Source organism: Sesamum indicum, linkage group LG8 (assembly GCF_000512975.1).
Source record: "Sesamum indicum cultivar Zhongzhi No. 13 linkage group LG8, S_indicum_v1.0, whole genome shotgun sequence".
Lineage (NCBI taxonomy): Eukaryota > Viridiplantae > Streptophyta > Magnoliopsida > Lamiales > Pedaliaceae > Sesamum > Sesamum indicum.
In genome coordinates, this window is record NC_026152.1 from 14,849,410 (window position 1) to 14,861,786 (window position 12,377).

The 12,377-nt window shown below is 29.9% G+C and overlaps 2 protein-coding genes across 2 annotated transcripts in view; both read left to right on the forward strand.

Moving 5' to 3' along the window:
* The window catches only part of LOC105168776 (transcription factor ILI5-like), a 1,725-nt gene extending 1,146 nt beyond the window's left edge, over positions 1-579 (forward strand). The window contains exon 2 of the mRNA XM_011088923.2: positions 44-579. Within this exon, the coding sequence (XP_011087225.1) occupies positions 44-199 (156 nt within the window). The 3' untranslated portion in view covers positions 200-579. The remainder of the gene's footprint in view (positions 1-43) is intronic.
* On the forward strand, positions 6,968-10,029 carry LOC110012469 (probable LRR receptor-like serine/threonine-protein kinase At5g16900). Its single transcript, XM_020696320.1, has 8 exons — positions 6,968-7,237; positions 7,345-7,476; positions 7,974-8,100; positions 8,397-8,465; positions 8,570-8,641; positions 9,022-9,093; positions 9,210-9,478; positions 9,836-10,029. The coding sequence occupies exons 1-8, from the start codon at positions 7,177-7,179 to the stop codon at positions 9,910-9,912; spliced, it is 879 nt and encodes a 292-aa protein (XP_020551979.1). The 5' UTR covers positions 6,968-7,176; the 3' UTR covers positions 9,913-10,029.

Consider the following 12,377-nt stretch of genomic DNA (forward strand, 5'->3'; position numbering starts at 1 on the left):
ATTGCTGAACCCCTTACTTATTCGTTTTGGTTTGCAAAATTAGGTATCTGCATCAAAGATTGTGAAGGAGACATGCAATTACCTCAAAAAACTGCACAAAGAGGTGGATGATCTGAGTGAGAGACTATCTCAACTTCTGGCTTCAGGAGCCATCACTAGTACTAATGCAGATGCTATTAGTTCACTTTTACGACAATAAATCAACGTACGCGAATTCAATTGCAGTAGCATATTATTGAGCCGACCTGATGATTATATATATAGGGATCAGGACGTTCCTCGCCCATTTGTTACTTTTGTTGGAATGTGGTGACAGGCTCAACTTCCAAAAACCAATTATAGCTCGACGCAGATATTATACATGTGATCATCATTATGTTCGTAGCGTTCCCTCCATCTTTTTTACTAATAAAAACAAGAAATGGGGTAAAGGGATTAGGGTTAATTAGCAAGATGTTCACTTGACAGATTTTGTGTGCTGCAAGTTAGGTGGAATTAATTCTTGTATTTTTCATGTAGTTGTTGATATATATAAGTTTGTATTTTGTTCATTTGCTTTTATTTCATGGATATTGTTGTGATGGACGACAAGTTGTTGGTGTTTTTTTCTACCAAAATCATGATTTTGAGGGTCCAACATAAAGCTTAATTAGATATAGCTGACCAAAGCATTTATGTTGGATTTTCTTGTCCCAATTTCATCACCTAATAATTAGAAATAAAGATGAAGAGAGGGACCCTCACGCTGATAAAAATTAAGTGATAATAGTAATTATATTGTCACTAATTATGTATTACCTGATCAAACATTTTATTTTATTATAATCATAATTTTGATAGTGATAAATGTTATGTAAAAAAATAGTTACTATCGATAATCATTGAATAAAAAATTGTAAAAAACTATTGTCATATATAATTAGTGATGCATATATATATCGACAATAGGGTGAGAAAAATATATAAATTAACAAATATAGTTCTTATTACATATATTTGATAATTTACTAAGTAGTATAGATATATCTTTAATTAGTAACAATGGAAACTTTGAAAAAAAACATTTCATAACTAGAATTTATAACTGGTATTATGGCAAAACATAAATTGCATGTCTTCACTATTTAATATATTTTCTTTTACGTAATAAAATTAATTAACTGTAACTTAATATTTTATCAGTATCATCATATTTATTTGTATTAATTTTTTATCATTATCATCATTTTTATTGGTAGTGCCTACCTAAATAATTAAATACATAATTAAATGTAAATCAGCCGCACAAAATATATATAGATATATGTCCCCCACCCCACCAGGATTCTTTATTTTTCATGATATAATAAATCACGTGTGAAAGTAGATTATCTTTCGGTTCACATGCATTAAAACTTTTTAATTAAATTCCTTCTCCAACCATAAATAAATATTTGAATTCTCGCCTAATTATATTTTTCATCCAGTAAATTTTAATTTTCGTAAATTTAGGATACATTTGGTCGAAAAACTTTAAAAAACAACCGTCGCTTAGCTTCCACCAGCACGTGCAAGGCACATGAGACTTTTCAAACGATTTTAAAATTTCTAATCAAATATATCTTAATTTTACAAAAATTGAAATTATGTAGAATTATTTTGCAACCGTAACAATATATAAAGAACTAAAATGCCAAACAAGCATAATAGAGGATGGAAAATGATATCAAGCGTTTCAGTTCATTGGCCACCTCAATATATATATGCAGGGTAAATTCAGTCAAAATTATAAAATTAGTCCCACAATTTATGGTCATTTTAAAATTGACCACAAGCTTTACGAAATTTTAAGTTTAACCCCATATTTGTTAAAAATTACAAAAAGAGGCCAAAATGTTACCAAAAAAAGCCCCCTTCCACCAACAGAAGTTAAAATTAGGATGACCAATTATTTTACCCACGTGCACATGACTTTACAAGATTTTTTTGCCATTAGTTTTAATGTCTATCAACGTTGGGATTTTCTTTTTGCAATATGTTTGTGTTGTTTTCCAACTTTTAATTGAACACGGGGTTAAATTTAAAATTTCATAAAGCATGGATCAAGTTTAAAATAACCCTAAATTGTGGGATTAGTTTCGCAATTTTGCTGGTAAATTCACATAATCTTTTTAATGAATCGAATAATATTTTCCTCCTTGTGTTAGGCAAGAAATTGATCTTTGCCATTTTGGAGGGATTATATATATATATGTGTGTGTGTGTTTGTGTGAAAATTATAAAATGGAAATATGAAATCAACCTAACTACAACATGTTATTCTTTCTGCCGATAAATCTGGTGGATCCCTTTGTGGATATGTATGTACAATATCCATCAGAAATTGCCAATAGTCCCCCGACCCCATTCCTACCTAATAGAAACCCTATTTCATATTACATTACTATTAATCAATTTAATATTATATCAGTTCGATCAATAAATTTATATTAAATAGACAAATATAAATTATAATAAACTAACATTAAATAATCGGACAAACATCCACACATCCAATGAGCCAAACTTCCTTTGGATACTTGTTCAACAACTAATTTTGGATATTTAGGCTCTAACTAAAGCTATTAATTAAAGTCAACAAGAAGCATAAACTTAAGTTTTATCCTCAATTAATTAATATTTATCATAATTTTAACTATATCTAAAACGGATTTGAGTTATTGCTAGTTTTTTTGCCTTACATGTTGCAGTAATGACTAGTAGCTAGCTATTATACAAGTGTAATTAATATTCGTTATAATTTTTAATTATATATAAATTAATTAATTACAACAAAAGGTTATATTTTTTTAATACGGCGCCATTATTATATATACGGCTGAGCAAAAGTCGTTCATACTTTTAATGGATGTTGCTAGTGAGGAAAAAAGGTCAAATATTAGCGACTCAAGAATAGAAAGAATGTCCTGCTTACAAAGATTTGTCGGCTTAAATATGAAGATATATATATATATATATATATACGTATTTAGATTATTTATTGGATCATAGTGATGCTCAAGTACGTAATTAACTTTATGTTGATTAGACAAGAAGAAAATTGTGGTGGGGAAAGCTGGAAATGTAATCAAGTATTTACAATTTAGTCCTCAAACTCTACCTATATATATCTCATACCAAATATGATTAACTAGTTACTATCCTGTGCCAAGATACACAATGAACATATCTTTAACAAAAAAATCATAAATATAAATGATTGAGACTCTTTAGTATAAAAATAATTAATTGATGAAAATTCAAATTTTAAAATTACAATAATTAATTTAGTGTAAATTAAGGGTGTCAATGAGTAGGGTACCCAAACCCATAGCATAATTCAAAAACTCAAATTCAGACCTATTGAATATTCTTAGATCTAGACCCATTAAAAAAATATAGATTGGATCTGAGTTGGGTCTCTACCCATCAATACTCATGGGTTTTTGTACTCCATTTGGATCCAAAGAGATTTTTCAATTGAATTAATTATCATTTATCGATCGATCTACTAGAATTGTGCAACTTTTGGTTAATCTATCGAAAATCGACTAAATCAAAATTTCGGTTTAATTTTGGTTATTTTTTTAGATTTTGATTATTCAGTTTGGTTTCAATTTTTTATGCATGTTAACTGAACCTAACCGAATATTATATTTAAAATATATATATAAATATAATTCAAATATAAAAAATATAAATACTAAGTAACTTAAGTATATGTATTTAAAATAAATATTATAATAATTATTATTAATACATACTTAATTATTAATATTTTATAATAAATAAATTAATATTATATTTTTTTTTATAACTTTCAATTAATTCGGTACAAAAATCTAATTGAACCAAAATAAGTTCAAATGTTATCAAACCAAATCAAATATTTTGGTTCAATATTTAGTCGCTATTTCCGCATACCGAAATTTCAATTAACTGAACTTTCGGTACATTCAGTTAACTGAATTGGATACCTCTACGATCTATATTCAAATGAACAAACCTAAAAAATTTTAAGACATCATAACAAAATTATTTTTCTTTTAATTCAAATATTTACTTTCAACTATGTACTTTTTTAAAATCATAAATAATTAAATAATTAATTATATAACTATATTGTTATGCTGAGTATATTTTTCAATATCTTCATAGGTAATATTGTTTGTTTGAAGACATGAAGTGATAAAATCAAATTTTAAAATTTTATAATATTAAATTTGATAGCTATTAAATATGTCGATTTGATATTTTCATAAGATGATTTTGTAAAAGGTATAATAAAAAATATAATATTTAAAAAATTCTATTGAAAAAGAATTATATGTGAATTAGTATTAATAATTCTAAAAAATTATTGATAAATTATGAAGAAATAAAAATAAAAAAATTAAATATATTAGCATGATTTACAGAAAAAAAATAATTTTTTAAGAAAAACTGGGTGTGAGACTAGGTCTGATACTACTCGGAAATTGGGTCTTGGTCGGATCTAGAGATCCTGAGTCTTGGTTTGGGTTTTAAGAGCTTGGGTAGGGTCTGATTATAAAATAATTTTGTGTGTTTTCATTGAATCTGGGACAAATAAAGTCCTATCCTACCCGTTTGCCCACACAAACCAAAAAGGGACCAGCTCACCATGCCGGATCAATCGATGTGGGCTTGGGCCATATCCCACCCAATCACAGAGAGGGCTTGACCCGAACGGCCACCCTGTCCTATCCTGGGCCAGGCCGGCCTAGTGAACAACTTCTTAACCAAGCATATGTTTTGGATTTAAATTGTTTATTTTGTGGAGGGGGTACATGGTTTTTTCACCTCCTTCCTGTTTTTTCTTGAGACTACATTTTGATGCAAAAATCGGGATTTAAGATAACGGTTCGGTAAAAGTATTTCAAATGACTCTTATCCCGATCAATATACTCAACGATTCCACAATGACTTGATGTTGATTTGACGATCTTCAGTAGTATAGCTTCACTTGATTAACTCGATTTAAATGAATAAGATTGAACGTTGGACTTGTTATGATAGCTCTCAACTAAATTTTTTTTTTAATACTTAAGTTAGTTTGAGTTCGAGGTTATAAGGGTAGCAAAGTGTGATTCAATTGTAATAAATAAATAAGATAAATATTATATTTTAGTCCCTCAAGTTCATTTCTTGACTTCAACATTCTTAAACTTTAATTTTTGTATCAGTTTGGTCCCTCTAACCATTTTTTGACTTTTTGGAGGAAAAAATGGATCAATTTACATTTGATCTTATCACTTTAATCCCTTAAATTTATAAAATTATTAAATTAGTCCCTTAACTCTATTTATTTATATCCTGAAATGAAGTTAAATATTAACGACTTAACGTTACGAACACAATCATCCAAAAAACTCCGGCAGTATTTAACTAAAGAGCTTGTAATAGAACATTATGCAAGAGTAATTGGATAATTATAGATCGACCAACAATTTTATTATTATTATTTTTTTAGAATTTGAATCGTCAAGCGAAACCTAGTGCTTTTTTTTTTCCTCCATGAATGGATTTGGAAAAATGAAACGGAAGTTTGAAAAATATGCAGATGACTTAGCTGGTCACCAGTTTCTAAGTTGACTTACAGCTTGCGAGTAATACTTGGAAGACTTTGTGCATATGGTGTGATTCTTGCATTCTTTCAAGTCTTCGACAGCTCAGTTATCTTCGAATTGAATTTTTTTATTTTATATTTTATTCTATATTTAAAAAAATAATGTATACACATGACATTATATATTAAATGAATTATTAGAAGATGCAATAGCATTTAGAATAGAAAATCAAATCCGACTTTACCCCATTAGAGTTTTTAGAACAATAAATAATAATATATACCCGGCCAATTTATATTTGAATATTAAAAATTGGTACAAGGTCAAGAAATTTATTGTATTTTTTATAATGTTGATATTACGATGTTTTAACATATTATAAGAGAAATTATCTAAATTGTAAGTTAATTGTATGATTAATTTTAAATACCAAACCGAGACGCATAAACTCCAAAGAAAGGTATACAGAAAGTTCGAATTTAGATTAATTAGGTTCAAAATATGATCAACTTATATGATAATTTAAAATATCTAATTATTGTGTAATTAGTATATATATATACAGGAACAAAATAAATAATCAATCATATAATAATTCACAATTTTTATTCTATATATTTTAATCGAACTTGAGTAGGCCTTAAAAGAATTTGGTAAAATACAAGTTGGTGCATTAAGTCAACTATAGCACTCAAACTATATAATTCCACTCACCTTCCAATATGAAATTCCTCTAGCTGTGTAAAGAGACAGCCCCCGTCGGAAATGCAAACTAAGTCAAAGTCTGCGGTAAACTATATTTCTGGTCCTATACTTTGGATCAAATTAATTTTGGTTTCTAATTTTTTAAAACATTATATCCATCCATCGTTTTATAAAATATTATGATTTTCTTCCATTCAGTTGCTTTTTTCTTAATATTTTTAAATTCAATTTTATCTATTGAGTTAAAATCATAATAATTTGTAAAATTATGAACCAAAATCGTGCCTCAAAAAATTTTAGGGACTATAATTAATTTTTTGCCCAAATTATAGAGACCACAAGTGTCATTTACCCTCAAAGTCTGCTATCAATTTTCATATTATTGGTCGTCGACTTGTGGAAAATATCAGACTGAATTTTTTATTTAAAATTTCATTATACTTTTTTTTTATCTCATTTAATATATACGCGTTATGTGTATAAATTTTTATCTTAAATAAAATAAATTACATAATTTTATACATATGGTGATGTATATTAAATTGAATAAATTTAGAATAAATAAATCCAATTCGGACTACAAGAAATCTCAACTCCAAAACTACATAAATAACTCCGTTTCTTCCTCTCCATCATTTCTTTGTCCTCAGTCCAGCTGAGTTCAGACAAAGCTATCAATTATTAGGATAGAAATATGTGTAATAATTAGACTCTGACAAAACCTGAACCAGACAAAAACTCTATGTCAAAAGTCGCATATATCTTCAGAATGTTGATCATACATATATTTATATACATACATGCACACACATGATCATGTCCATGAAGAGACAGTAATATTGCTGCACCGAATCAGTCTCCATTCATGGCCTTCAATGTCTCTCTTCTCTTCGCATTCCTCTTAATTTTCTTGGTATCTGCTAATGGTAATTAAAGAACCATCCACTTTGCCTGAAAATTCTCTTCTTTATTTCATACTCTCATTTTTTATTTCGTTTTCGTACTTGCTTTCTTACATCTTTACTGAATTCAGGGAGATCGTTGCAGACGAACTACACCAACGTAAGAACCGAGCTCGAACGAGTTTTAAGTTCTGACTATATGAGAGTTAAAGCAGTTTCCCTGGCCACGGATTCTTACACTGGGAAAACAAATTACAGCGATGGTTCGTATTCAAGTTATTTGTTTCTTATGCTAGTATTTTATTATAATGTAAATGAATCGAGTCCAATTTGGTATGTCATAGTTCAAAATTTTTTCAATTTTTACCCAACTTTAAATATTATATTTGGGTTGAGTCTGATTGTTAATAAAGTTGAGTTTAAACCAGCTTACGATGGTCCAAAAGAAACACTGTAATAAATATTAATTAATTATTACTTTATAACTTTTAGTCATTGTTTCCACATATCATAGACCTAAAATATTAATTATAACTAAAATTCATTATAGATCTTTCGGTTATAATTAAAAACCATAAAAAATATCAATTATCCTCGACCAAACGTAATTTTTCATATTTCATTTGATCGTATGGATATAGCAACGACTCCTAATAATCCTAACATTATAAGTATTTACAAAATAAGGAATACTTCATTCTTTTGTCGTGCTCGTCAATTAGTTGTCGTATTTTGACGATGTAGTAGTTGATTGATTCAGTATTAGGGTTGGCGGCATTATGCACACAATATCCGTGGCTGTTGGAGGACAATGAGGATCCATGCCTTCCACCCAAATGGACATGGATACAATGTAATTCTGATGTCTCACCACGCGTTATTGAATTGTAAGTAGTTCATTTTATTCATAACATAATTATAAATGCTCAAATCCACCTTATTCATAACAAAAGCTTATTGAAATTATATATTTAACTATTTCAGGAGGGAAGTAATTGTATACTTAGTCTTTTTTTCGCCACCCCCCAAATATATATATATATATCTTTTCCTCACCATTTTTTGGTCAATTTTTGCAGCTACACACACATATATATATATATATATATAGTTTTTATCATCAATTAATTTGTTAATTCTTGAAATGTTTGGTAATTTTGATGTAAATAAAAACACATGACAGGGATCTTAACAGCAAAATTCTGTTCGGACAGCTACCAGACTTCAGCACCATGGATGCTCTTCAGATAATGTAAATATGCAAATTCCTTGATTTCTCTCAATGTGTATGTATTAATTTATCTTTGTTATTTAAGTTAAATTTGATGAGTTTCCCATTTTCTATTTAAATTGCAGAGATTTATCGCAGAACGGTCTGTCTGGACCCATTCCTTCATTTCTTGGCACATTTCCAGATCTACAGGAACTGTTAGTTAACTCTATACTCCACCTCTTTATTCATAAGTTTTTGAAACCTTTAATTACATTGCTATAGTTTCAGAATTAAGAGGATGTTTGGGTTTGGGTGAGCTTATAAGTTTTTTAAAATACCCTATAAAATATCGCATAGCTTATATAGATATCGGGAACTTATAACTGATAAGCCCCTTTTATAAAACTTAAAAGTTGTTAATTTATTTTTAAGTTTTAACCAAACCCCTTCAATTTTGAAAATATCATTCACAAAATTAAATTGTAATTACAAACATTTTCATTGGTTAATTAATAATTTTATTTTATCCAACTACTTCAACAATTTATTGGAATTTGAAATGTCATATGGACTTATAACATTGTGTTTCTCAAAGGAACTTGGCATACAACCTCTTCACTGGAGCAGTACCTGATTCTCTAGCATGCAACGACAAGTTGAAATTAAGGTAAGATATATAATTATCAAAACCCTCGTAATTAGTTACCATACATGCACTCTCATCATTACATAACCTTCATTCATTATTACATTGTTTAATAATTTCTTCAACTGTTCCGGCAGTGTGGAAGGTAATGCCGACCTGCTCACATCCACTTCATGTTCAACATCCGACACTCCCTCTCCAACAGCAAACAGAAACACTGATAGCAGCAGCACCGGCAGCTTCCGGACTCCGGCAACGACCTCCCGAAAGAAGAGTAACCTGCCCGTAATACTCGGGGCCACGATTTCAGCCTTCGTGGTTTTCTGGATTGCTGTTGGGATTTTTGCGATATTTCGCCACAAAGCTAGAACAGCGGCCGCCGTTGCTGAAGCCTGTGCACCACCAGGTCAGTTGTAAACTTATTAAACTTTTTACGTGTTTAAAATATCAGTTCTGAAAAATTACATTTTTGGTACCATATGTTAGTGTCTTTTTAAATATAGTCTCATTTATTATGATTTTCTCGTATTATATTCTAAAAGTTGAAAGCTTTCTCAATGTTAGTTCTAATAGGTATTTTTCGTCCAATAATTAACGGGACATGTACAGAAAATGCTAATGACTCGAATAATTATTGAACGAAAAATACACGTGAAAACTAAATTGTGAAAATTTTCAACTTATAAGATGTAATATAGCAACATCGTAACAAAGGAAACTAAATTGGCTAAATTGCTTTTTTTTTTTTTCTCTTTTTTAACAGGTCCGAGCAACCCCAAGGATAATATACCCATGGAGGAAATTCCCATGAATGCTCGTCCTTCTAATATGAGCCCCTAATATTATTCATTTTTGTATCATTTCTTCTGTGATTTTCCAGTTTTTCCACCTGAAAATGTACATTGTTACATACCATTTAAACAACGCACAATAGCTGGATTTAAATTGATTTTTGAATTTCGCAGAGGCAATAGAAATTGAGAGAATAATGGAAGAACTCGAAATTGAAAGAAAATAATTTATTTTTGAATGAATTCTTTCTCATAATAGTATTTGCATGTATTGAGAAAAGAGTTATAACATAAAATAAATTTTAAATGGGTAAATTTTGGATAATCTCATAAAGCTATGAATTTAGCCAAAAACTAAGGAAACATCCTAACGATAATGTGGTAAAATATGATGCACAAACAACTAAAATATACTAATGAAATTAACTGAAATGAATTAAAAATACAAAAAATTAAAAAATATATTCAGATAGTGGTTGAAATGATGATATTTATTGACAAACAACTACTTCGCATGACTATAATGGTGAGGGATTAGGTCCTTGAGGAAAAAGTCGTGGTAAATTAATATAAATTAATTATGATTTCATAACAGTTATTAGTCGTTGTTTCTACAAGGGTGGCTAAAATGTTAGTTAGAGTCAAAATCATAGCAAATATTTTATCTATAACCAAAAATCACGACGATATTGATAAAACATGGTAAAAATTTAAATTTTTACTTTGCTTTTATTTAATCATAGTTAATAATACTAATTTATCATAATTTTTAAGTTGTGATTATTTGTAATATAATAAAAACTCAACTTTTTTTTTTTTTTTGCATTAGATTCACTCCAATATGAATGGAGTGGAGTCAGTTCTCATGAATAAAACCTTGCTCAAACAGTAAAGTTAAAACTTTACAATGAAGAGAGTATAGTTCTAAATTTCATATGTATAAATGTGTGTTTATTTTTTTAAATGTATCATTTCATTTAAAATTATTAATATATTTAATTAAATTTGTATTTAAATATAACTAATGAAGTGATAAAACTCGTAGTTACTTTAGAAAAAAAAAAAAACAAAAGGAAAAGCCCAAATCCCAAACTATTATTTGTCCATTCTTGATTTTGTTTTTATTTAAATTTTCATTTTTTTATGAAAAATATTATTTTCAGAGTTTTGTTATTTTTCTTTCAAAATAAAAAATATTAAATTTCAATTTTTTGTAAGTTTTCTTTCCAAAGTTAAAATATATTTGAATTATTTGACAATTTTGTACTTTATGTTCATAATGGTGTCAGAGTAATATATTTCTTAATTTAAATTAAATTGATACTTATATTTTTATTGATTTGAAATCAATAGTGATATATATCAACGCATTATAAAAATATGTATTATTAGTTTATTAAAGTACTAATTAAATATATATATGTATTCATTTATTAAAACAATGATTAAAATGATATTAATAATAAAAAAATTTCAATGAAATTTAAGTATAAACAAATAATTCTTATTTTCATCAACATTTTGAAAATTAAAAATAAAACCAAACAAGAACGATTATGCTGCTCAACTGGATCCCATCTTTAATTACAGCCTCATCACATTCTTCAAATTATTTAAAAACCCCAAAAGAAATAGAGAGAGAGAGAGAGAGAGATTCTTTTCAACTAATAAATCCGTAAAAACAAGCAAAACAACAGGACCAACACAACGTATTGAGACCCAAACAAACTCATGTCGATCAAATTTTCGACAATCTGATTTCTTGAACTCTGATCTTCATTTTTCATCGCCAATCCCATTCCCAACCGGAAATTCTCATTCACGGCGTCGCAGTTGAGGAGAAAATCTTTGCCGTAGCCCACCATCGCCGCCACCTCGTAAATCTGCGCACTGACCTCGCCCGCAGCCGTCGATCCGACCTTCCCCAGATCGCTCCGGCACGACGTCAGGTCCTCGATCGCCTCGGTGATCGACGCAGTCATCTCGCTCCTTTCCTCGTTACTCTGCCTCTCCACATCAGGGTTGACCCGCATTATCCGCAAGATGTTGCTGAGTTGACCCACCGCGTGGCCCAACGACCTCGTGCAGTTCCCCGAGGCGGGTCCAGGTTGGGTTTCGTTGAACGCCGCCGAAATAATGGTGGAGAGATCCCCGACGGAGGTTTGTAGAGAGAGGATGAAAATATCGTTGGGGTCTGCACTGGGTGGGGTTCTAATGGCGGAAAACGCGGTTATGCAGGAGAATTCGGTTCCAGATGGGGCGCAGAATTCTCGGACTGCTGGAGTCCGGCGGGGCGACGATGAGTCCGAGCAGTGCTTGCGCACGAGGGAGATGATTATCCCGCCGATGATTAGCGCTAATAGGATGATTAAGGAGAAGAAAACGAGGATTAAGGTTCTGTTCCTTCGGCGTAATGATGAGAGGCGGTCTTCTTGAAGGAGAGTGGGTTTCGAGGAGGGGTTTGAAGCATCCATTGCTGCTTCCACCAAGCAGAGTGGAATTGTAGTGAATGGG

Excerpts from the sequence above, each read along its gene's own strand:
- LOC110012469 (XM_020696320.1), top strand. The coding sequence starts at position 7,177 with ATGGCCTTCAATGTCTCTCTTCTCTTCGCATTCCTCTTAATTTTCTTG. Across the intron at positions 8,101-8,396 it reads TCACCACGCGTTATTGAATT|GGATCTTAACAGCAAAATTC; the intron begins GTAAGTAGTTCA and ends AACACATGACAG. Across the intron at positions 8,466-8,569 it reads ATGGATGCTCTTCAGATAAT|AGATTTATCGCAGAACGGTC; the intron begins GTAAATATGCAA and ends TTTAAATTGCAG.